This window comes from Schistocerca serialis, chromosome 1 (genome assembly GCF_023864345.2).
Source record: "Schistocerca serialis cubense isolate TAMUIC-IGC-003099 chromosome 1, iqSchSeri2.2, whole genome shotgun sequence".
Lineage (NCBI taxonomy): Eukaryota > Metazoa > Arthropoda > Insecta > Orthoptera > Acrididae > Schistocerca > Schistocerca serialis.
In genome coordinates this window covers 604,861,902-604,889,556 of record NC_064638.1, presented here as the reverse complement: position 1 = coordinate 604,889,556, position 27,655 = coordinate 604,861,902, and the positions used below count along the sequence as shown (strand labels likewise).

At 44.0% G+C, this 27,655-nt stretch overlaps 1 protein-coding gene across 1 annotated transcript in view; it reads right to left on the bottom strand.

Annotated features, from left to right (window-relative positions):
• The window catches only part of LOC126477335 (palmitoyltransferase ZDHHC6-like), a 118,952-nt gene that overhangs the window by 8,557 nt on the left and 82,740 nt on the right, over nt 1-27,655 (bottom strand). Inside the window, 1 exon segment of the mRNA XM_050103609.1 lies at nt 13,847-13,927. Coding sequence (XP_049959566.1) covers nt 13,847-13,927 — 81 coding nt within the window.

Here is a 27,655-nt window from a genome sequence, read left to right as displayed (position 1 = left end):
CGATCTATGTCTCGTAATGTCTGTACCGTGATAATTAACTACATTCAGTATGGAGATACACACACCTTGAATACTTTATGTTAGTTATTGTATTTTATTTTGTGCAAGAAATTATTAGAACATTGATTACATACCATAATTGTGTCTCACAACAAAACGATTTCTCTCCTCCTCCTCCTCTAAAACTAAATCCTTGGTTCAGTAAGACACAGAGATGTGCCCGTAGCATGGAACGTCCGATTCTCACAGTCAGCATATGCCGTTCGAGACAATATCAATATATTTTCCCGAGCTTCTTTCTGTTCGACTGAGTATTTTTGGCACCAGTTTCGCATACACTTTTCTCATGTTAAATGTGTTATATAAAATTTACCTTATGCATCCTTTGTCAATTCCTACAGTTTCAGAAATCGATTGAGTACTCAACCAGGGGTCAGATTGAATCATATCACCTACTTTTTTAAATATTTTCATTGTTATTGATGTTGAAGGGTAACCCAAACGTGAGATATCTTCAGTGTCTTATCGGGCATCTTGGAAATGCTTGAACTGCTCAAAAACTTGTGTATGTGATAAACAATCTTTGCCACATACACCTTTTAATAAAATATAGGTTTCAGAAGCAGTTTTTCCAAGTTTCTTGTGAAACTTCATGACAATTTATTACTCAATTGTTACAGTGATCATTTTTCCAGTGCAACAAAATAAGAGAACTTACATAAAAAGGCCTTGACTACAATTATCTGTCCATAGACAACAGAGATGTTGCATTCAACTGAGAAAGCTTCATGCTTCACAGCTACTGATTGTTTATCTTTGGTGCATGCGTACTTACTCTGTGACAGCATCAGTCCCGTTACTTTATAGTCATATCTCATATGTCTTTGTAACCCTTACATTAAAAGCTTATGTCATTATTTCTATTGGGTACACCCTGATTTTTATCATTTTACAAAGCACCATTTTTGGAACATAACTGAATTCTTCCTTGAAATCAAATCAGGAAGGACCTAATTTAAGTGTGGGTCTTTAAACATGGCCAGAATTCATTACATAATTTTTTACTAATAAGTCAAGTGTCAAGCATATGACATTGTACAATCTGTGCTACTACAAGAAATATAATTGATAGTAAAGATCTTACTCCACTCCCTCTTCTCATCACTGACACTTATAATTATCTTCACTTTGATTCAACGTAAGGTTAATAAACCCCCAATTTACCCAGTAGGAAAGCAAAAGGAAAAAATTAATAAGATCAGCATCTAACATTCCATTATTAGTAGATTATGTTTCTCTTTAGTAGTAGATATTAAGATATTTATGTCTCTCTTCTCATGCATAAATTATAGTTTACGTATTTCAAAGTAAACGCATACTACGTTATTTTGGAGAAAATGATGAAAGGTGCATAAAAAGGGAATGTGTGCATAACATGAGTGAAGGGTTGTGAAATGGACATTATTTATGCCGTTAAAAAGCACAAATTCAAAAGAGAACTACATCACATAGCAAAGAGTTGAAATCAAAGAGGTAAGTATTTTCTTTTAAACATGGCTCTTCTCCTTTCTGATTTTTTTAAACCAACAATTGGATAATATTTATCTTATTCATACTCCTGCCATTATCTCATTTCTCTGATTACTGCAACTTTACTTTTCAACAAATTCAATAGCAAACACTTTAAGCATAATAAATTAGTGTTTTATCATCTTCTCTCATTGTTATGTCCAGATCACTTCCACCATTTTTAAAAGGTGAATACAGGTAACTGGTATGAGCAGTAGCTAATACCATACTAAACTACAAGTTTTACAAGACTTTTGTTCATTCATTAATTAACGGTTTTGTTGGGTTGAATCTTCATCGAAGTCCTCCTTGGCACTCCATTGGTGTGGGTAGCACAATGGAGCACCTAATGTGAAAGGAATTTCTGGTGTCAAATTCTGTCTTCCACATGCCACCCAAGCAGTATTTGAAACAAATAATAGAAACACAAAACAAACACATGAACATACACAGGATACCACCAATATTTAAAAAACAGTTTTTGTGTTTTTAAATATTATTAAAATGATAATAAAATTAGTTTACATACACTTGCTCATTTATAGTTCCTTCGCGTACTCTGTGTAAAATTGAACTGGTATCCCATCAGGTCCAGCGGCCTTTCCTCTTGAGTGATTTTAATTGTTTCTCTATTTTGATATCTACCATTTTGTCATCTGTGCGACAGTCTAGAGAAGGAACTACAGTGCAGTGTTCCTCTGTGAAACAGCTTTAGAAAAAGACATTTAGTATTTCGGCATTTAGTCTGTCATCCTCTGTTTCAGTACCATTTTGGTCATAGAGTGTCTGGACATTTTGCTTTGATCCACCTATCGCTTTGACATAAGACCAAAATTTCTTAGGATTTTCTGCTGAGTCAGTACATAGAACTTTACTTTTGAATTCATTGAACGCCTCTCGCATAGCCCTCCTCACACTGCATTTCGCTTCGCGTAATTTTTGTCTGTCTCCAAGGCTTTGGCTACGTTTATGTTTGCTGTGAAGTTCCCTTTGCTTCCGCAGCAGTTTTCTAACTCTGTTGTTGTACCACGGTGGCTCTTTTCCATCTCTTACGATCTTGCTTGGCACATACTCATCTAAAACATATTGTACGATGGTTTTGAACTTTGTCCACTGATCCTCAACACTATCTGTACTTGAGAAAAACTTTTGTGTTGAGCCATCAGGTACTCTGAAATCTGCTTTTTGTCACTTTGCTCCTTACACCAAGCAAGGCATTTACCAGCATGAAGTGTGGCTTATGAGCAGCCATTCAACCATGAAATCCAAGTTTTCTCACCTCCCGCCTAACTGTCATAGTACTTGCAGTGGATCCCGATGCAGTTTGCAATTTCTGTGTGATGGTCTGGATAGATGTCTGCCTATTACACATTATGATGCTCTTCAGCTATCAGCTGTCTCTGGCAGTCTGTACGCTTTTGTGCTGTACGTGTCCCTTCACATTTCCACTTCACTACCACATCGGAAACAGTGGACCCAGGGATGTTTAGGAGTGTTGAAATCTCGCGTATAGACGTATGACAGAAGTGACACCCAATCACATGACCACGTTCGAACTCTGTGAGTTATGCTCTCTCATGATGTCTAATGACTACTGAGGTCGCTGATATGGAGTACCTGGCAGTAGGTGGTAGCACAATGCACCTAATATGTGAAACATATGTTTTGGGGGGTGTCCAGATACTTTTGATCACATAGTATCTGCTGCCCCACATAAGCCTGTTTCTGTTTCCTGGGCCATCTAATTAAAATACAAAATATTGTAAGAAGAATCACTCTTTTCATTTGTACAACAAATACTGATGTTTACTTTTTCATTAAGTAATTACTAATTCATTCAAAACAACATTTTTGCTTTGTTTTTGAAAGTGCCTAGCTTACGAATTTTACCAGGTAAGTTTACATATGTTTTAGATTGTGTGTTCATCATCATCAGTTAAAAAGCTATATGAACTTCAATGGTACTGGTTATGCTTATGTCAAAATATCTCAATATAGGGTGTTCCTGGAGGAGTAATCATTAGAGATAAAAAGTCTAGTAAACATGGGCTCTGAAGTGCATACCTTAAGAGCAAGAACACATGGGCATCTTTGCTACTCGAAAACACATCTATTCTACTGAACAAGTGCTCCTAACTCTTAAGGTATGCATTTTAGAGCCCATGTTTAGTAGACTTTTTGGCTTTGAATGAATGTTCCTGTCATGTCCCTGAATACTGACTGTTCCTCCTGGGACACCCTATATAGGACAGACCTTTTAGACAACTAGCAACACATGCAGCCCATTCTTAAATTTACTGGCTTTGGCAAAAATTAGAATAAGCTTGACTTCTTATGCTATAGTTAAGCTAACCATCCTTAAAAATTATACCATCCCAACCATGTTATCACTCAGAAAATTCCAAACAGTACAGTCTCTTTGTACAATATCTATACCATATTAAAGTTAACACCCTGTAGAGAATAGTATGAACCCTTACCGGTTGTCACCATGTAACAAATAAAAATCTATGAAAAAATCAAATCTATAAAAATAAATAAAAATATACACTACTAAGCTCAACCCAGATAGTTTTCAGGGGTCTGATGTAATCATCAATTTAGAACAAGTCTCCCACAGAGGAAAACTCCCACAGGATGTTCTACTTCCTCCAGCATTGCCAACACTAGCATTACCATTCCTGGTAGACTCTCCTACATCGGCTTAATTCCAACCATAAATTGGTACTTAGTCGTAATAAGGAAAAAAAGTACTTCCCTCCACAGAGGACACAGGGTACTATGGCCATGGTAATTATTTGTAGAAGCTCCACGAGTCTTCATTCCTTTACTCTTCATCAATATACACCACTATCAGTGCCTACCCCTTAAAAGGTAAATGTTGTTCCCAGACCACAATATTAAATAATGCTACAACTCTTCAGGAGTTTTCAGATAACATGATCTATCGCAGCACACTGTAATTGTTGATGCCGGCCCCTATCATGTGCACAAAGGGTCTCCGCTATATGATGAACAGCAACTATCATTTTCATAATACTATTATGAAAGGAAAGTTGTGCCTATCTGCGACTCAGCTGTATGATGAGTAACTACTTCCCTTTTCATTATATCGTCACATTCCATCCTGGATTTTCTATTGAACTTTTCATAATACTGTCACATAAAACAAATTTACATGTTGTAGGCTAAATCTTCCCTTGATCCTTCCAATTAATTTCTCACTTTTTATGCTATATTTGTGACTTAACAAGGATTAAATCTCCCACTTTCAATTGCACGTGGGTGCCATTGCCCATATTTTCTTCTGTTTCTCTCCTTCCCTGAATAAACACACTTCAATATTCGTTGTCTGCATTTCTGGCACTATTACAAAAATGTATGCCATTGCTCCCCAACCAAGAGGCAGTGGACCAAACAGGTCCACAACCACAAGATCCCAAATGCTTCCTGTTATTATTGGTTATAAAATAATGTGTGTAAGGAGAAGTAAATACTTTCAATTTCTGACATGTACTGTATGTTCCCAGTATTTTCTGTGCTAGTCTAAAAATATACACTTATGTGATCAAAACACAAATCCTAATTCTTTGCTTGCCTCATGTCACACACATTCAGAGTTTCCTTAATAACTGATATGTGAACCCACTTTTTTTTTTTGGTGGGGTTTAAGGGCGCTCAACTACTGAGGTCATTAGCGCCCAGTCACTGTTGTTAGAGCACATGGAATCTAGTAAAACTCAAGAGGAGGGGGGACACCAGAAAGACCTAACAAAGATGTAGATAAAATAAGTAAAAAGGTTAGATGTCTTTGGACAAGCCAGTCAAAGTTATAAAACGCAGAACATGAGCTGCTGCTCGAGCGTCATCAGCTAAAATATCCGGTAAAATAGATGGCAGGGACAGGACAACACAAGATCGACTAAAGCGGGGACACGACAATAAAACATGGCGCACTGTTAATGCCTGACCACAAGGGCACTGCGGGGCTGGGTCACCGGAGAGCAGGTAGCGGTGGCTAAACCGGCAATGCCTCAATCTGCAACCTGGTCAGAAGGACCTCCTCTCGCCGAGATGGTCGGGAGGAGGTTGTCCAAGCAGTTGGGAGCGGTTTTACTGCCCAGAGCTTGTTTCCTTGGAGGGATGACCAAGCATCCCACCACAACGACACAAGCCTCTTACAAACATCCCCACAAACGTCAAATGACGGGACACAATGGGAGGCTGGCCGAGGCAGGAGGACTGCAGCCTTGGCTGCAGCATCCGCAGCCTCATTCCCAGGCACTCCTACATGTCCGGGAACCCACAGAAAGGTGACAGGAAAACCATTATCAGCGAAAGAATGGAGGGACTGCTGTATCCATTGAACTAAGGGATGGACCGGATAGGGAGCTCCAAGGCTCTGAAGAGCACTGAGTGAGTCAGAGCAGAGTACATACGATGAATGGCGGTGGCGGCGAGCATACTGAACGGCCTGATGGAGAGCAAAAAGCTCGGCCGTAAAGCTGGAACATTGGTCGCGGAGCCTGTATTTAAAGGTGGCGGCCCCGACGACAAAGGCACAGCCGACACCATCGTCAGTTTTGGAGCCATCGGTGTAAATAAAGGTGTGACCGGCAAGTCGAGCACGAAGTTTGACAAACCGTGAGCAATACACTGCAGCCGGAGTACCCTCCTTCAGGAGTGAGCTGAGGTCGAGATAAATATGAACCGGAGCCTGGAGCCAAGGTGGTGTCGGGCTCTCACCCTCTCTGAAGGTGGTAGGGAGGGTAAAATCCAATTGTCGAAGCAGGCGACGGAAGCGGACTCCGGGGGGCAGCAGGGCAGACACATACAACCCGTACTGACGGTCGAGAGAATCGGTGAAGAAGGACTGGTAAGAGGGGTGGTCGGGCATAGACAACAGCCGGCAGGCATACCGACACAGCAGTACGTCGCACCGGTAGGTCAATGGTAATTCGGCAGCTTCAGCATAAAGACTCTCAACGGGACTAGTGTAGAAGGCTCCGGTCGCAAGACGTAACCCCCGATGGTGGATGGAGTTGAGACGGTGTAAGAGGGATGGCCGAGCAGACGAAGCTCCCATAATCCAGCTTCGATCGGACTATGGACCGATACAAGCGAAGAAGGACAGTGCGATCCGCTCCCCAAGATGAACCACTAAGAACTCTGAGGACATTAAGGGAACGTGTACAACGGGCCGCCAAATAAGAGACATGTGGAGACCAACACAGTTTCCTGTCCAACGTGAGCCCTAGAAACTTAGTTGTTTCCATGAATAGGAGAACAACGGGACTGAGATGTAAGGATGGCGGAAGGAACGCTTTATATCGCCAAAAGTTGATACAAACCGTCTTCTCTTCAGAGAACCGGAAGCCATTTGCCACGCTCCATGAGTATACGCTGTCTAGACAACGCTAAAGGCAGCGCTCCAGGAGGCATGTTCTCTGGGCACTGCAGTAGATCGCGAAGTCATCGACAAAGAGAGAGCCTGAGACATTAGGTGGAATGCAATCCATAATTGGATTGATCGCGATGGCAAAAAGGGCTACGCTCAAGACGGAGCCCTGAGGCACTCCGTTCTCCTGGAGGAAGACGTTGGACAATACGGAACCCACATGTACCCTAAACTTTCGAATCCGTTAAAAAGGAATCAATAAAAAGGGGCAGGCGACCGCGTAGGCCCCACCTGTGCATAGTGCGGAGGATACCTCCTCTCCAACAGGTATCATAAGCCTTCTCCAAATCGAAGAACACGGCTACCGTTTGGCGCCTTCGCAAAAAGTTGTTCATGATGAATGTTGACAAGGTCACAAGGTGGTCAACAGCGGAGCGGCGGCGACGAAAGCCGCATTGGACATTGGTAAGTAGCCGTCGAGAATCAAGAATCCAAACTAACTGAGCATGAACCATGCGCTCCATCACCTTACAGACACAGCTTGTAAGAGAAATGGGGCGGTAAGTAGAAGGAAGGTGTCTATCCTTCCCGGGTTTGGGTATAGGAACAACGACGGCGTCACGCCAACGCATGGGGACCTGACCTTCGGTCCAGACGCGATTGTAGGTACGAAGAAGGAAGCTTTTGCCCACCGGAGAAAGGTGTGCCAGCATCTGAACGTGAATGGCATCTGGCCCCGGAGCAGAGGACCGGGACACTGCAAGCGCACATTCGAGTTCCCGCATAGTACAGGGGGCATTATAAGTTTCCAGATTCAGCGAGTGGAAGGAAGGTCGCCGAGCCTCTTCTGCCTCTTTCCTGGGAAGGAAGGCAGGGTGGTAATGAGCCTCTTCTGCCTCTTTCCTGGGAAGGAAGGCAGGGTGGTAATGGGCGGAGCTTGAAACCTCCGCGAAAAACCGGCCGAAGGCGTTGGAGACAGCCACAGGATCAACGAGGACCTCATTACCTGAGGTCAGGTCAGGTACCGAGGAGTGGGCCTTAATGCCCGACAGCTGGCGCAGGCCACCCCATACGACAGAAGAGGGAGTAAAACTGTTAAAGGAGCTGGTGAAAGAGGCGCAACAAGCTTTTTTGCTGTCTTTGATGACTCTACGGCATTGCGCTCGGAGCCGTTTGTATCCAATACAATTCGCCAACGTAGGATGGCGGCGAAAGGTGCGTAAAGCACGTCGCCGAGCACGGATAGCGTCTCTACAAGCCTCGTTCCACCAGGGGACGGGAACGCGACGTGAAGAAGAGGTAGTACGAGGAATGGAACGTTCAGCAGCATTGATGATAACAGCCATGAGGTATTCGACCTGACTGTCACAACTGAGAAAATCGTGGTCCAGAAAGGTCGCCAGGGAGGAGTAAAGTCCCCAGTCAGCTTTCGGTATGTTCCAGCTCGAAGGACGTGGGGATGGGGTGTGGTGCAGGAGACGAACGACACAGGTGAAGTGGTCGCTCGAATAGATGTCAGAAAGGACATACCACTCCAACCGACGGGCAAGAGTGGTAGAACAGAGCGAGAGGTCCAAGTGGGAGTAGGTATGAGTAGAGTCCGAGAGGAAAGTCGGGGCGCCAGTATTGAGGCAGACAAGATTGAGATGGTTGAAGACATCCGCCAAGAGTGAGCCTCTTTGACAGGATGCAGGAGAGCCCCAAAGGGGATGATGGGCATTGAAGTCGCCAAACAATAAAAACGGCAGGGGAAGCTGAACAATCAGGTGCATCATGTCTGCCCAACTAACAGCGGATGACGATGGAGTGTAGATGGTACAAACTGAAAAAGTAAAAGCAGAAAGAGTAATACGGACAGCTATTGCTTGGAGTGGGGTGGTCAATGGGATGGGATGGTAATAGACATCGTCCCGAACGAGCAACATGACCCCACCATGAGCTGGGATACCGTCCACAGGGGTGAGGTCATACCGCTCCGAGGTATAGTGGGTAAAGGCAATACGGGCAGTCGGGTGCAACTTGGTTTCCTGGAGACCAAGGACGAGCGGACAGTGCAGGCGGAGGAGCAGTTGTAATTCCTCCCGATTAGATCGAATACCTCTTATGTTCCAATGTAACAAGGCCATCGCTAGTCAAAAAAGAGGGGGAATGAGACGGGGGAAGAGCTGGTCACCTCAACAGCCGCGGAGGGCCAGATTTCGAGGGAACAACGCTACAACCAGCGGGAGGCGGATCCTGTTCCATCGAGTCGTCGCCAGCTGCGGCCACTGTCCCTGGTGGTGTAGGAGGGGCATCATCATTTGCCGACGAGAGGCCAGCTGAGCGCCTGGCAGCAGAGCGTCCCGGCGAAACTGAGGATGGCCGGGAGCAGCGACTCACGGATGGAGCGTCAAGACAAAACGTGCCGGGGTGGAGAGGGGGATAGAGACTTCTTCTTGGGGGCCTTCTTGGAAGTCTGAGGAGGCACAGGGGTGGTGGGCTGGACCCGAAGAAGGTCCTCACGCGCGGGGTCCGTTTTGGAACGCCGGACCTCGGAAGCTGGGGTCCGGAACGTTGCCCCGATGGACTCCGAGAAGAGGATCGCTTCTCAGGTGGTGGGGGGGGGGGGGGGGGGGGGGGGAGAGAGGAGGAGGAAGGGTGGCCCCTGGGGCAGAGGGGGCAGGGGCCACGGGGGAGGAGGATTTGGAAGGGAGGGATTTGGGAGGCGGAGGCAGAGACCCCGTATGGGGGGAGGAGGTGGAGGGGGGACAGGATAGGGGTGAGGATACCGCGGAAGGAGGGGACACAACTGAGGCAAACGAAGTGGTCAACGGCACGGGATGGAGGCGGTCATACTTCTTCCTGGCCTCAGAATAAGAGAGACGATCCGAAGTTTTGAGTTCTTGTATCTTCTTCTCCTTCTGATATGCGGGGCAGTCTGAGGATCTAGGCGAGTGGATGCCAGGACAATTAACGCACCGAGGTGGTGGGGTGCATGTATGTTCCTCACGAAGAGGACGTCTACAATCGCCACAAAGGGGCTCAGCCTCACACCGTGACAACATGTGCCCAAAGCGCAAACACCAAAAACAGCGCATAGGAGGCGGGACGTAAGGTCGCACGTCGCACCGGTAGCACATCACCTTTACCTTCTCCAGGAGAACGTCCCCCTCGAAGGCGAGGATAAAGGCCCCGGTGTCGATGCGATGGTCTTTGGGGCCGCGCTGGACTCGCCGGACGAAATGCACGCCTCGGCGCTCCAGGTTGGCCCTGAGCTCCTCATCAGATTGCAGCAGGAGGTCCCGATGAAAAATAACCCCCTGCGTCCTATTTATTGCCAGATGCGGGACAATGGACACTGGGATATCCCCTAGGCGGTCACACGCCTGGAGCGCCGCCGACTGTGTGGCGGAGGTGGTCTTTATAAGAACGGACCCCGAATGCATCTTACTGAGAGCCTCGATTTCCCCGAAGATGTCCTCAATGTGCTGAACAAAGAACATGGGCTTGGAGGTGGCGAACGTCCCCCCATCGGTTCGAGAACAGACCAAATAGCGGGGGAAGTACTTCGCACAAAGCCGGCGGGCCTGTCCCTCCTCCCAGGGAGTGGCCAAGGGGGAAAGGGCAGGAGAACCAGTACTAGAGACAGTACCTTTCCGTTTGAAAGACTCGGCCGCAGAGCGACCTGATACGTGTTGACGTTTCATCTGCTAAACGTCCGCCCCGATACCACCCACTCCGACCAGGGGCTCTCCACACGGACGCCACCCAGCCTCAGCAAGGGCCACCTGCCAGGATGACCGTTGCCGGCAGTCCTGATGCCCCAAGGAGATGGGCATCTACTCCTTGGCCGACGTGGGGAGGGTGCAGCTCAGGTATCGGCAGTACGATCCCTGTGTTGTCAGGGGGCTACAACCTAGAGGGTACATGACGACCCCACCACAACGGGCTGGCTACTGTGCTGGATTTCTGGTGCCATGGGAAGTCCATCATGATCGTAGGTGCAGATGGGGACGCACTATGGGCGTAACTTGTACAACCCATCAGGCGTTTAGGCCCAATCTGAGGAATAGTGGGTATGGTTACAATGCCGGTACAATGCTGAGTGCCAAGGACTTAGTGCACTGAGGACCAGTGGTACACCACGTAAGGCGTCCTTCCCCAAAAGGCTCGTACTTCTGTAGAATTTTGAAAAATGGAGGTCAAACCCCAAGGGGGACCATCACATGAAAGGCCAAAACGGTTGAAACTCCTTTTAGTCGCCTCTTACGACAGGCAGGAATATCTTGGGCCTATTCTTACCCCGGACCGGCAGGGGGATGTGAACCCACTGTTATATAATGAGGTTCTTACCTCAGATTGTACAGTAGTAACATAAACGAGTAATTTATTGTCTATCAAATTCAGTTCTTTCCTTACCTGAGGATCCCATACATCCAATTTCCACAATCACAGTTCCAATTAATTTCAAAATACCAAAAGCATTTCAACATTCTTAGTTTTGACTTGCTCTAAATTACCATTTGTGTCTATTACTTATTTCTATAATATTTGTACTATATTCACTAGAATATTCTACACCAAACTGGATATAAATTCTCAACTTTGCTTTCTACCTTTTCTTCCATCAAGTCTACACAACATCTCAATCTTGTGCATGTTTTAATCCTCATTCCATTTCCTTTTCTAGTTTTTCCATTCTCCCATTTAATTAAGAACCCAAATCAAGCCGTTTATCATCTGAATTAAAAAGTCTTTCATCTAGTTGAGAAAATCATCAGTTTTTGCTGTTGTGTGTGACAATAGCTACACAACTGTCTCAAATGCTTCATTTTCTTCTATGAGAGTCACGGCCATCAATGTCCTCACAAATAACAATTTAAAAATTACAGAAATGTTAATAACAATAATGAAGAAGGTATATAGTAAATGATCTATGTTTCTTTTATCCAAGTTGTTCATAAACCAATAAACTTCACTGAAAAATTTCGCTATCTAAATTAAAACCTGACTAATACGTTCAACGTTTAAACTGACATTCCCCTGGTGAGGTCATTGTATAAATAAAAATTAAAAATCAACTGCACAATACACAGTGTCTTATTTAATCACAACCCACCGGGTTTTGAAGAAATGAACTCCAATTAGAGTTTGTATAGGTCAGTCTGACGCTCATCTGTAGAGGCTGCATGAAGTCGACTGTCACTGGATGCAAACTGCGCCAGCTGCCACGATGTGTGGAATGACTGCGTATGAACTGCCTATTAAACAGATCTAAAATGCTCACTGCACGTACTGTTTCCACTGTCCTAAATTATTTTTCCTGGAAAACATCTCTCTGACTTCCTGCTTTTGATTGTTCATTTCTCAAGACCATTCAAAATTATATTAAATTTGTAGTAAACCTTTTTTTTATTTACTAGCAACCATCAAGTATTGCAAAACAATCGTTATTACCATTTTGCTCTCACTGTTGAATATGTTGATGACTCACTATTGATAACTGTTGCTATGAAAAATTTACAATTACATATTCTATGAACACATATGAAATGTTTCAGAATAATTTCAAGTTCAAATTCTGAAGCATTTAAAAATTTTTGTCATGTAATTAATTAAGCATTAGTTTCATTTCCGATCAGTGATGGCTTGTCACTATTGTAACGTCATATAAGTATGAAACACACACACACACCACTGATGCACAGTGCTTCAATATCACTTTTTAAATAATCTGTCTACTCACATTAGTTTTATAATAAAAATAAACACAAAAGTCTTCACTTCTTTTTATGTTGTACAGTTGCTCAGTTTTTAAAAATACACCAGAATGCTTCAATGCATAATCGCTTAGTTTTAAATTTGCTGCAATGTATAATGGCTTAAGTTTGAAATTTTTTTCAACTTCTCGTGTTTGTTTTAGTCATGCCTCTTCTCCTGTTTGTATTTTTTGAAATGAACAACCAGGTAATATTTATCAAATTAAGACTTTTTCCACCAACTTCTTTCACCAGTTAGTGTTGCTTCCTTAAATTATAATGAATTAGTGTTTTCTTATCTTTTGCAATTATTTTCTTCGAAGAACTTCTGGCTCTTTTAAACAACAATGAACCTGTATTATAAATGTATGTGGATACAGATATCTATGTATGAGCAGCAGATAAGATCATTATACACTGAAAGTTTTACAAGAGTTTCATTCATCCACTGAAGTACATTGTGATTATGTAGTTCTCTGAAGTCCTCCTACAGTGTTGGTAGCTCCATGCACCACCTGCTGTGACATAGGGATTTCTGCTGTCAAACTCCATCTGCCACACACCACCCAAGGAGTACATCAAACGAATAATAAAAACACAAGACGAATATTTGAACATATATAAGGTTCATCTACATATAACTAACAAGTTTTCCTACTCAAATATTGTTAAAATTATGATAAAATTAGTTGCTCAATTATAGATGATGAGGGTAAAGAAAATTTTGTATCCCTAATGTTTATGAGAAAGTTTCCTATTTCAAATCGGTCAAATTCTGTACCATCACAACTTCCTCAACCATAACTGGCTGGCTCTGTGTGTCTTCCTTGTAAAACATAGCTACGGAAGCTGTTTCTTATCAAGTTAATAAGCTGAGAAGAGAAACAATCTGCCTGATACTCGCCTGGAATGTTAGATGGCAATCTTCTTAATCTTTTTTTTGTCTTTCTTATTGGGTAAATTGGAGTAAGCAATGGAAAAGCATGCACACACGCACATGTATCACAACTGAACACTTTACTTTCTCTCTTCAATTGAATGGACAATCACCCATGTATCTTTCAGGTGCTTGCTTTTTGTTGTTGGATACAGCATATGCAATTTAAAACAAAGCAAATAGACCAAAATCCGAAGTACCTACAGTCAGAGTGAACTGATTGCATCCATCTGCTACAGGCCAGAAGACACCATCACCGGCAGGAACCAGCGACCAATTTATCACCTGTGACAAACAAACACTAATAATTACCGAAATAAAAGCAACTGAGTGAACAATGAATTATGACCATTTGTTAACTTGTAAACTTTACCAAGTATTCACCTCTCCGATATAAGACATGCGAGAATATGTTTTCATGTTGTTTAGGCATATTTTGTCATTTCCTATCTGTCTCCACAGCAGTACTTATTTCTTTTTTAGGTTCATGATCTTAACACTTATTCCATTTTTGGAATTGTTGGAGAATACATTGAAATGGACACATAACCTGTATTACAATATTTTTTTGCAAGAGTATGAATTTATTTACAATGCATACAACAACTGATAAGACAGTAATGGAACATTTGTTTCCTCCTCACTGGTGTGGCACTTATGTCACATTCTGGATCATAATTCAATTTCAATACAGAATTAAATTCACTGCTGTGGCACTGCATGTCTGAAGAGGTGTAGTTTGGTTACCTAGTCCATTATGACATGGTCAAGACATGCAGAACTGAAGTGTGCAAAAGTTTCAGTCAGAAGGAGACTTTGTCCTCAAGCTATAGCAGACCACAGAAACTCCTGTACAAAATTGGCGGCAATGTGCATACTTATAGTGATAAGTACTTTATTAATACACCCAGCTGACCTTACTGGAATCCGGATTTTTTATTCAAACTGATGTTTCATATCTGCATTGTGATGTATTTAAGACTTTCAGAAAATAAACAAATGAATCAAATTAACATGATGAATGTTGGCAGAGATGACTGATCTTTCATGGAAATGCCTCTGCATGGGCAAGTGAGAAACTGCTAGGGATATTCATTAAGCAGCCTATCTCACTGTTTGGTGACATTCACATGTGACTCGTTATTGAACAAACAAGTTATCGTTCTGAGGTTAAAAGTGAAATAAATGTTAAAAGTACCTCAGGTATTGTTTGAAGCAATCTTAAATGACTCTCAAAATTCGCAAAGCCAGTAATGCATCACGCCATTAATATTCCATTCTTTTTGAAAGTCTTGGAATTGCTATATTGATACTGTGATTTTTTGGAGAATAGAGCATTCTTTGCTGCCGACTAAAAAAGGAAAGAGGGTGACACCAATGGAACCCAGGCTAAACCATCACACTGAGATTTTCCACTATGTGGAAGCCATTTTAAGTATGTTAGTAAGCAAAGACTAAAAGGACTAGCTTGAAACATTGAAAGAATTTGTTTGGTTTACACAGAGTGAATATAAAGTATTAAAATGTGTGTCACCAGTATCATTTCAAACGTGATAGTCACTATTATGTGTAATAAGTGTCAACGATTGTGTATAATAAAGGAGTTTTAATAAATCATTCGTCTTTCAACAGACACCAGGCTTAGATAATGTACAATGAGTCTCGCTCTTCAGTGTATGCCATTACATGCAGCTATGGTAAGAGCAAATATAGAAAAACAAAAGTAATTATATTTTAAAGTCATTGCAAGTCACTGAAATGTTCTTGTTATGAAAGAAGATCAATTTTTCCAGTGATTCCAGGGCATTTGCACTTTTTCATAAACATTCATATGCTCAGTAGGAGTGCGTGTGTGCTACTTGAAAGTCAGACAGTCACTGAGTCCAGCAGTGAATAAATGTAACAGCATAATTTGCAGCACCTGAAGCTGACTGGGTTGGTCAGTGAAATGCTGTGCACAAAATGGAAACAGCAACTTGAATGAATAACAAGCACAACAGTTAATCAATCATGAGAAAACCTGAACAATTTTAGTTTTGCTCTTATTTTCCTAGACAGGAACAACAACTTTCAAGAGGATAATCCTTATATAAACAGTGCATACCCTGCAGAACTGAGCTCTAAACATCATAATGATCTAGAGTGGTCCCAAAACTCTCATCATGCAAGAACACAATAAAATGAAGCATCACATTCCTTAGCCAATTCCTCTCTTACACATCAACAATGAAAGATGCTCTGCATGCAACTTGTTTTAACTCATCCATATGCAAGACTACTTCTAACATCCTACTACAAAGTTTCAAAGTCAAATCACTTCTCTACAGAAAGTGAAAGGATAACTGACTGATTATTAGGTTGGTGGTTTGTTTGTTTTGTTTTGTTTTGTTTTGTTTTAGGGTGCAGAAACAACTATGGTCTACAGTCCCCCATGTCAAAACTGTAGAACACAAAGACAAAGAGAGGAGTTAAAAACGACTACATGTCAATCCCAAACAACGGAAGACAAGACAGCTAAAAACTGGGAGGTGGAGAAAAGTCTATAAAATATGCCATAGAGAAATGGAGGTCCAGAACTAAAAATTAAATGGCCTTTGCCTTACTGCTACAACGGATAAAAAATAAAATGCGGTGGACAGCCTGCGAATCATTCGCTAAAACATCCGATAACTCAGCTGGCAATCAAATGGGAACATAAGTCGTTAAGAAAATGGCATTCCATAAAGAAATGTCAGACAGCCAAAAGCTGGGCACAATGGGTACAAAGTGGTGGGGGAGCACCTTTTAACAAATGGCGATAGCTAAGAGACAATGCCTAATTCTAGTTAAAATTATCTCCTCGGGGCGAGAGAGCCGAAAAGATGTCCTCCAAGCTGCTGGGAGAGGCTTAATAGCCCAGAGGTTGTTCCCTTGAAGGAAGGACCAATGGTGATGCCAAAGTGACACCACCTGCTGACAACCAGCAACAGAGATCGTGTGAGGGAATGTAAGAACTAGCGGGCTAAGCTATGAGGACTGCAGCCTTAGCAACAGTGTCAGCAGCCTTATTTCCTGTTAGATCGATGTGACCAGGAACTCACATAAACATCACAGTGGATCCATCAACAGTGAGCAAGTGACAGCTTTCCTGGGTCCATTGCACTAAGGGATGGACAGTATGCAGCACAAACAGACTTTGAAGGGCGCTGAGACAGTCAGAGCAGATGACACAATTGAAATGCCTGTGTCGCCAGATGTACTGCTTGGCCTGATAGATGGCGAAGAGCTCTTCTGTAAATACTGAGCAGTGTTCAGAAGCCAAAACCAAAAAACATCGGCATCAACAACGAAGACGCACCTGACATCTTGATCAGTCTGAGAGCGATCAGTGTACACATAGGTAGTATCGCAAAATCCCATGCAAAAGTCGTGAAACTGAAGATGATAGAGCAAGGCTGGAATAATGTCCTTACAAAGCAAGTGAAGGCCAAGGGGAACATGGGTCACCGCACGAAGCCAAGGTACTGAAGGATTCACACCCATCGGAAAAGTTCCAGGTAACATGAAGTTAAGCTGCCGCAGGAAGAGCCGAAGGCGAACTCCAGGAGGTAACAAAGAAGAGGAACGTGCCCCATACTGGCAATCAAAGGAGTCAAGGAGGCATAGGATGGGTGGCCACGCATGGTCGACAAATGGCATGCGTATCTGCTGAGGAGGAAGTCACGGGGAGAGAAAAGCAGTAGTTCGGCAGCTTCTGCATACAGACTCTCAACCGCACTAGTGTAAAAGGTGCCAGTGGCCAAATGGATGCCATGATGGTAGATAGTATTGAGACGGTGTAAGAGGGATGGATGTGCAGATGCATAAATGAAGTACCCATAGTCTAGATTCAAACAGACAAGGGACCAGTACAAAAGGAGGAGGGTGGTTCAAGCTGCACCCCAGGAAGTACCACTGAGGACACGTAGTTTGCACCCGTGGTCTAGGGGTAGCGTCTTTTACTCACAATCTAAACGTCTTCGGTCCCAGGTTTGAATCCCGCCACTGCTTAAATTTTGATTAATAATCAGCATTGACGGCAGAAGACTTCCGGCATAAGAAATCACCCTCATTCTACCAACGTCCTTATCAAAGAGGGTGGAGGAGTGGACAGAGGTCCGGGGCACTCTTGTCCTAGGGGTAGGAAACTGCCCCTAAAGGCAGAAGAATCAGCAATGATCAACGGCATAAGGATGCAGAAGGCAATGGAAACCACTGCATTAAAGACACATAACGTGTATCCACAGGACACATGGCCTGTAATTGAAGAAGTGTCATGACGATCTCTCCAATTGCAAAAGATTCAGGAATAGTCCCCCATCATTCGGATCTCCCAGAGGGGACTGCCAACAACAGAAGGCTAACGTTCTACAAGTCGGGGCATGGAATGTCAGAAGGTTGAACATGGTAGGGAAACTAGAAAATCTGAAAAGGGAAATGCAAAGGCTCAATCTAGATATAACAGGGGTCTGTGAAGTAAAGTGGAAAGAAGACAAGGATTTCTGGTCATATGAGTATAGGATAATATCAACACCAGCAGAAAATGGTATAACGGGAGTAGGATTCATTATGAATAGGAAGGTGGGGCAGAGAGTGTGTTACTGTGAACAGTTCAGTGACAGGGTTGTTCCTATCAGAATTGACAGCAAACCAACACCAACAATGATAGTTCAGGTATACATGCCAATTTTGCAGGCTGAAGATGAAGGGATAGAGATAGAGAAAGCGTATGAGGATATTTGAAGGATAATACAGTATGTAAAGGGGGAAGAAAATCTAATTGTCATGGGGGATTGGAATGCAGTTGATACTGGATTGTAAGGTGCACCCAGGAGCAGATACAGACTCAGATCACAATATAGTAATGATTAAGAGTAGGCTGAAGTTTAAGACGTTAGTGAGGAAGTACTAAGGAATGATGAGATACGGTTGAAGTTCTCTAAGGCTGTAAATACTGCAATAAGGAGTAGCTCAGTATGCAGTACAGTTGAAGAGGAATGGACATCACTAAAAAGGGCCATCACAGAAGCTGGGAAGGAAAACATAGGTACAAAGAAGGTAAATGCGTAGAAACCATGGGTAACAGAAGAAACACTTCAATTAATCAATGAAAGGGGGAAATGTTCTGGGAAACTCATGAATACAGAAATACAAGTCCCTGCAGAATGAAATAAATAGGAAGTGCAGGGAGGCTAAGAGGAAATGGCTGCAGAAATAATGTCAAGCCATCAAAAAAGAAATGATTGTCAGAACGACAGACTCAGCATACAGGAAAGTGAAAAAAACCTTTGGTGACATTCAAAGCAAGGGTGAACATTCCATCAGAATTTCTAGAATCATTGGTGCAAGTGGCAACAAAATGACTGTTCACGTTTTTGTGTAGAATGTATGAGTCTGCCAACATACCATCTGACTTTAGGAAAAACCTCATCCACACAATTCTGAAGACGGCAAGAGCTGACAAGTGCGAGAATTATCGCACAATCAGCTTAAAAGCTCATGCATCCAAGTTGCTGACAAGAATAATATACAGAAGAATGGAAAAGAAAATTGAGGATGCGCTAGATAATAATCAGTTTGGCTTTAGGAAAGGTAAAGGCACGAGAGAGGCATTTCTGACATTGCAGTTAATAGTGGGAGAAAGACTAAAGAAAAATCAAGAAACTTTCATAGGATTTGTCCACTCGAAAAAGCGTTCGACAATGTAAAATGGTGCAAGAGGTTCGAAATTCTGAAAAAAGTAGGGGTAAGCTATAGGGAGAGATGGGTAATATACAATATGCAAAAGAGCCAAGAGGGAATAATAAGAGTGGACAACCAAGAACGAAGTGCTCGTATTAAAAAGAGTTTACACCCTTACGACAAGGATGTAGTCTTTCGCCCCTACTGTTCAATCTGTACATCAAGAAAGCAATGATGGAAATAAAAGAAAGGTTCAGGAGTGGAATTAAAATTCAAGGTGAAAAGATATATATTATATGAATCGCTGATGACATTGCTATCTTGAGCGAAAGTGAAGAAGAATTACTTGATCTGCTGAACGGAATGAACAGTCTAATGAGTAGAGATTATGGATTGAGAGTAAATTGAAGAAAAATGAAGGTAATGAGAAGAAGTAGAAATGAGAACAGCGAGAAACTTAACATCAGGATTGATGGTGACAATCTAGATGCAGTTATAGAATTCTGCTACTTAGGCAGCAAAATAAGCAATGACGAACGGAGCAAGGAGGGCGTCAAAAGAAGACTAGCAATGGCAGAAAGGGCATTTTTGGCCAAGAGAAGTGTACTAATATCAAATATCGGCGTAAATTTGAGAAAGAAATTTCTGAGAATGTATGTCCGGAGTACAGCTCTGTATGGTAGAAAAACATGGACTGTGGGAAAACTGGAACAGAAGAGAACCGAAGCATTTGACATGTGGTGCTACAGACGAATGTTGAAAATTATGGGGACTGATAAGGTAAGGAAAGAGGAGGTTCTGTGCAGAATCGGAGAGGAAAGGAACATGTGGAAACACTGATAAGAAGAAGGGATAGGATGATAGTACATCTGTTAGGACATGAGGGAATGATTTCCATGGTACTGAGGGAGCTGTAGGGGGCAAAAACTGTAGAGGAAGACAGGAATTGGAATACATCCAGTAAATAATTGAGGACATAGGTTGCAAGTGCTACTCTGAGATGAAGAGGTTAGCACAGGAGAGGAATTTGTGGTGGGCCGCATCAAACCAGTCAGAAGACTGATGACAAAAAGACACTAAGGGACCGCATACAGTGGGCTGGGGTTGTCAGGTAAGAAATGTAGGAGGGCCAAGAAAATTTCATATCGAATGAGCCGCAGAAATTTCAAAGTTTCAACAAATGGAAGAGCAATACACCCAAGATGTAAAGATAGTAGGAGAAACCAATTGCGTCACCAGAAATTCGTACAATTGGTTTTCTCACTGCAAAAGCGAAAGCCAGTGTTGATGCTCCACAAGTCGAGGCAATCAAGACATTGCTGAAGACGTCGCTCAATGAGATAGGTCCATGCAGAACAGCAATAGATAGCAAAACCGTCAACAAAAAGGGAGTCGGAGATGCCAGGTGGGAGACAGGCCATTAAGGGCGATAGCAAAGAGGACGACGCTCAGGGCGGAACCCTGAGGCACACTGTTTTCCTGGATCAATGTGTCCGACAAGGCAGAACCCATATCTTTTAAAAATTCCTCAAGGAAACTGGGCAGGCAACCATGGAAGCCCCACGTGGAGAGAGTACTGAGGATGTCAGTCCTCCAGCAGGTGTCATACACTTTCTCCAAATCGGAAAACATGGCCATAGCCTGAAATTTTCACAGAAAACTGTTCATGACATGGGTGAAGAAAGTGAGGAGATAGTCAACTGCAGAAAGCCATGCTCCAAATCCACACTGTGCAGCTCTTAGTAAGTTGCGAGACTCAAGCCGCCACACCAGCCGGCCACAAATCATATGTTTCATCACCTTGTAAACACAACTAGTGAGAGAAATGGGGCAGCAGCTATACGGATGGTGTTTGTCCTTACCGGGCTTAGGTATGACCATGATAGTGGCTTCACTCCAGCAACTGGGAAATGTGCCCTCTGCCCAGATGCAGTTGTACATATTAAGCAGAAAGTGCTTGCCAGCAAGAGAAAGATGCTGTAACATCTGAATGACGAATGTGAACGGCACCTAGCCCTGTGGCAGAGGATCTGGATGAAGTGAGAGCATAATCTAGCTCCCTCATAGTAAAGGTGGCCTCGTAACACTAACAATTCTGAGACGAGAAGGTTATGGAAGAATGCAATGACACTGTGTATGCATCCCTTTATAATGAATGCAGTTTGCCATCATAGAATGACAGTTAAAAATGCGCAGAGCATATCTCCGCGTGCGAATAGCGCCACAGCATCAGTCGGTCAAGAGACATAGTGTGGTAAGGAGGAAGCGTGAGGAATGGAACATTCTGCAGCTGTTACGGATAACGTTTGTAAGATATTCCACCTGGTCATCACAACTGGGGAAATGTTGTTCATCAAAGGTTGTCAGGGAGGAATAAAGCCTCTAGTTAGCCTGAGTCAACTGAGTGTGTATGTAAGTGGGGTGGGAGTCAGCAAACGGATAGCGCAAGGGAAACGATTGCTCGAGTATGTGTCAGAGAGAATGGACCACCTGAGACGATGGGCCAGCTGGCCAGTGCAGAAGGATAGGTGCAAATGGGAACAGGTGTGCATGGAGTCTGAAAGCTCCTGTGTTAAGGCAGAGGTGGTTAAGTTGATTGAAAAGGTTCTTGGAGAACCCCATAGGAGATGGTGCGCATTAAAGTCACCGAGCAGCAGAAAGGGGTGAGTTAGCTGCCCAAGAAGCTGGAGGAAGTCTGCCTTGGTGGCATCGAACAACAGAGGGATGTAAACGGTACAAGAGAAACAGTTCAAGTGAGGAAGGAAAAGACGAACTGCAACAGTTTGAAGGCGGGTAGTCAGGGTGATGGGTTGACTATGAACATCGTCCCGTACGAGCAGCATCTTCCCCATGAGATGGAATGTCTACCAGGAGGGACGGGGGAGGGGTGGGGGGGTCAAAATGACAAAATGGACCAAGAAGAATTGTGAGAGCTCAAAGCGGTCGTAAGGACCTAATTTCGTTTTTGAAGCCAGAGGACCCATGGATGCTGTGATTCTACAAGCAGCCATAAATCCTCTGTGTTGGACCAAAGGCCACAAACGCCCCAATGGAGGAGACTCATGACAAGGACAATATGAAGAGGTGTCACCTCAGCAACTGCCGAGTGCCAGCCTTCGAAGACTTGCTGCTACAGGGAACAGAGGCAGAGGGATCCTGCTCCATGAGGTCTACAGGAGCATTGGCATTCTTCTGCTGTTGGCCTCCAAAGTCGGGTGCAGTAAAACGGTGGTGTGCACAGGCGACGTGGAGGTCGGCTGGGCGAGGGTATCACGTGGTGTCACCAGCGAAGAGGATCTTAGAGTCAGCGAAGGAGAGGACCTTTTGCCTTTGTTCAACTTCTTCGAGCCTTTCCAGTTAGCAGAGGAAGATTCAGATGCTGGATGGATGTAGGGACATAGGAGATCTTCACGAGAGTAGTCCTTCTGTCCTTTCTGGCCTGCCAGTTGTGTAGCTGGTGATTTCACCCCATGAGGCAAAAGTTTGGTGGCATGTTGCACAGCTGGAGGAGGAGATGGGGACACTTCCATGACACTGGGCTACTTCACAACCGTGGTGCTAAATTTGATGTTGCACAGCTGTGTGGCCATGTCCTTCTTGGAGCAAGAGGTAGCAAGAACAGTACTGTACATGCAGATGGTAGAATATAGGGTTTCCGACTAGCCAACAACTTGCAAGATACCGGATAATGCAATTTTTCCTTCACCCAGACCTCCTGGACAGTCCGCTCATTGAGATACAAGGGACAATCATGGGAGAAGGCGGCAGCATGGTCGCCATTGCAGTTGATGCAGTGGGGAGGAGGCAGCAGCACAAACCTTCACATGAGCATCCCTGCCACAGGTTACACATTTGGCCAGGTGTCGACAGGACTCTCAAGTGTGGTTGTAAAGATGACACTGACAGCAGTGCTCTGGGTTCGGAATATATGGATTGACTATGATCACATGAATAAGATCACACATAATTCTGTGTTGAAGACAGTTAAGTCTTGAGGACACAATCCGAGAAAACACTAGAGCAACCAACTGAGGCCCCCTGTTTACACCCATCTGTAAAGACAGCTACGTAGTTGTGATGCTCATATAAGAAGTCACAAAATATCAAATGTAAAACTGAGGCAGGGCTGCAATCTCTCCCGTACAGCACCAAATCTAAAATTACTCTGGGCCTCTGCAGTAATCAGCGTGGCAGGTGGTTAAACCCCTGGATTTTGGGTCGTACTTGCTCCACACAGAGTGACTCCAGCACATGTGGATCCCAAACAGTATTGTGGCTGATGGACAGTTGGAGAAAAGGCATTCCAGAGGCAGATGAGCAACACTGTGGTATGTGGGTGAAGTCAAAGCTTTGCAAGGAACTTACTTGCCTGACACACCATGAAGAGCTGCCGCCAGATGGTAAGTGTCAGTTCCCCAGCTTCAGCACAGAGAACAAGTAGGGGCACCCGTGGCCATCTGAATCCCCTTCTGACGGACAGAGTCAATGATTTTCAAATAAAAAGGCCTCACTGACCCATACACCATGCACCCTTAGACCAGCCACAACTGCACAAAATGCCTATAAAAAATGGAGCAGATGCATCCTGTCCACTCCCCAAGACCTGTGGCTAAGGCACTTTATGATCAGTGCCTTCGAGGTTCTAGGTTCCGGGTCTCTCAGGTGTGGCAACCACAATAATTTGGAGTCAAAAATGAGGCCCAGAGATTCACTGAGTCTAAAATGTAGGCTGGTGTCCCTCATATGCAAGTCAAGTAAACTAAACACACACTCACCCTCACACTCTCTCACTCTCTCTCTCTCTCTCTCTCTCTCTCTCTCTCTCTCTCTCATCTGCAAGAAACAGAAAACCTGTCTTTTCAGCCCACTCCTCTAACTTCACCTCCATAGCTTGCAACTGATGTGTCACTGTTGCAACACTTGAGAAGGAACAGAAAACAGCAAAATTGTCCATAAATAAGGAGCACTGTACAGGACTCCTTACCACAGACATGGTACTGTTGGTGGCTATGGCAAAGAGGGTAACACTTAAAACATTCCCCTGAGGGACACCATTCTTTTGCTCAAAACAATATGACAGTCTGTCACCACCTTGGGACCAAAAAGATCACTGAGACAGGAAAGACTGTATAAAGATGGAGAAGGGGCCACAAAAGCCCCATTGATGCAGCTGTGCGAGAATACATTATCTCCAAGCAGTATCATACGTCTTAATGACATCGAAGAATATGCCAATACATTGATATTTACATAGGAAAGCCTGCTGAATAGCCACTTCTAGTAGGGTTAGGTTGTCGACAGTGGACCAAAATCTCCAGAACACACATCGAGAGCAGCTAAGGAGTTGCCTGGTCTCTAACAACCAGGCCAGATGACAGTTAACCATTCACTCCACGATCTTTCCTACACAGCTCATTAAGGCGTTACTCTGATAAGTACTGGGACATATGTGGCCCCTTCCTGGTTTGAGGAGAGGTATCTGAAGTACCTCTCTCCACAAGTTGGGGAAGTTACCTGTCTGCCATTAAGATTAAAATGTTCAAGGAGAATTTCCTTTGATGCTGCTGCAAATGTTGAAGTGTGCAATAACAGATTTGGTCATCACCAGATACAGTATCACAAGTATCAGACAGGGCTGTTTCCAACTCCCATGTGGAGAAAGGGTAGTTGAAATACTCACAATTGTAAGCTCCGAAGTCCAACTTGCCCCTCTCTACAGCCACATGTTAACAACAAAATGCTGGATCCTTGCTTGCATTGGAAGTAGCTGTTACAAAATGTTCTGCCAATGTCTGAGCAATATCTCCAGGTGTTCTTTGCAGATATCCATGTCAGCACTCGGGCTATTGTTAAACTATTGTGTTTACCACAAACCCTCCTAATAGCTTCCCATACTTTTGAAGATCAGTGGAATGGTTGGTGGGGTCCAGGAACGCTTTCCGTGACCTTTTCTTGCTCTCCTTCATTACATTTTGTGCTTTGGGCTCTCGTGCATCAAAATGCTCTGTGGTTGTCTGCTGTTGGGTGGCATGTAAAACATCGGAGAACTGCACGCCTGCCCTGGATCGCTGAGCAGCACTCATCTGTGCACGAAGGTACAAGTTGCCTCTTAAGACGACCTGAAGACTTCATGGTGGATAAGTCAGAGCCATTTTGGATCACTCGCATGATGTGGTCCACCCATTCCTGGATGCTGTTGTGATGTTCAAACACAGCCACTTGGCTGAGCAACATCCAGTTAGCCCTGCTGACCATCCATGTTGGTGACTGCTCTTCTCGTAGTGTTCCAACTAGTAGGTGAATGCAAGTGGGAAGTAGTCACTGGAATGAAGATCATTTTTGACGTCCCACTGAACAGTGTCTGCGAGGGCTGGAGAGCAAAAAAAGATATTGTTGTCTGAGAATGACACAGTAGCAATGCAGATATGAATGTGAGTGTGTTTGTTGAGGATGCACAGCTCATGAGACGGCATGGGGCTCTCCAAAACCCGACCCCAAAGGCAAGTAGAAGTCAAGTCCCAAAAAGTCCGAAAAGAAGTGATGGGCATTGAAGTCTCCCAGGAGGAGAAATGGTTGGGAGAGTGGTTCTATAAGACCTGTGAGAGCCTCAGAGTCTATTGCATCTTCTGGAGGTAAATACAACGAGCAAACAGTGATCCTCCAATACACATGAATTTCGACAGCAGCTCTGTAGCACAGGGGTCTCAGTGCTAGATGTTTCAGTTCCTCCACACGAGTCCTGAACTCAATGAAGTTCCACTGTAGTATAGGAGCGTTTTCACAGGTGTGGTTATAATTTATCCCTATCATATCCCTATCCAGGGATATGAAGCAATTGTGGAGTAAGGGTGAGTGGAGATGCTGCCTATATCCAAGGCGTCAAACTCCAAAATATCCTCCTGATCAGTCCGAAGTCCCAGCATGGTGTTTGACCCAAACATCATGACCCTTTCCTTGCACCCTGTCCCTTTGAGGATGAGGTGGGAAGGGACACTGAAAGCCACACTGCTTCTCGTGTGATTTCTGGATGCTCACTGTGGAATTGTTGCTGGGCTTTGCTGTTTCAGCTGCTTGGATTGCTCTGCCCTTACTCGCTTTACCTTGGCACACACACATACAAGTACAGTCACTTGTGGTGGATAGTGGCACACAGGATGATGTCTGCAATGAAGTGTCCACCTTGGGAACAGATTTCTGCACCATGGAAAAATACAAAGTGGCAAAAAGGGAGGGAGGGGGGGGGGGGGGTGTTTCACTGCCTTGTATTCTTTTTTGGCTACGGCATTGGGGATCTGCTTGGTCATTTTTGCTTTTTGTATTTTGAATTCCTCAATAAAAACAGAGCAGTCTCACTCAGGTCCAGAGTGGGTGGCTCCCAAAACAGTTGATGCAGCTTGCTGGAGACAGTCAGTCAGTCCCAGTCTCATGCATGGGCTTCTTTTCCGCACTTCCTGCAGGTCGCTTCAACTCCATAACTCACAGTTGTATGGCCAAAACTCGGGCATTTGTAACAGTGAACAGGGGTTGGTATGTAAAAATATGTTCAGGCTCCGATAGAGAATTGAACGTGACCGTGAAAGTGGCAATCTTTTCAGTTTCTACATCATTCCTTCACATTCGTTGCTCCACATCAACTACCCCCTGGGATGCCAAATCTCATTTCATCTCCACTATGTTCATATCCACAATATCACGGCATGTGACCACGCCCTTGCTCGAGTTGAGATAGGTTTGCTTCTCAACAATGATATCAGAGTCACTCATTTCAGTGATTTCTTGAGAAGTTCCGCCTGCTTTGACAGATTAGCTTTGGCCAAGAAGAAACCATTATGCAGTTGTTTAATAGATTTTAAAGTGTCAGCAAGTCCTTCCAAGCCTTAATGAATACAGAAAAGGGACACTTTTTCAAACATTTCCTCCTTCCTCTTTATCACCAAAAACACATTATTATTTGTGACTCCATGAGCCCTGTTACTTAAGGCCCAATGATCCTTATCAGGAGGACTAGCCTCCCTCATTCTTTTGGATAAATGAGTGCCAGTACAACCATGTGGTACAAATGTCACACTGGGGGGAGGGGGGGGGGGGGGGGGAGGAGGAGGTGGAGGTGGAGGAGGTGGAGGAGGAGGAGGAGGAGGAGGAGGAGATTCGGAGGGATAAATTTTGGTTCCACGAGCAACGAGGGGAAATAAGGGTCCAGTCAGACAGAGCCCCACACGCCTAACTGAGTTGGGAAAGGTTCCCCAAAGGTTGCCACTAACAACTGTTCCACCTCAACAGCTATGCATCTCATCAGTGTGCAGCACACCTTGA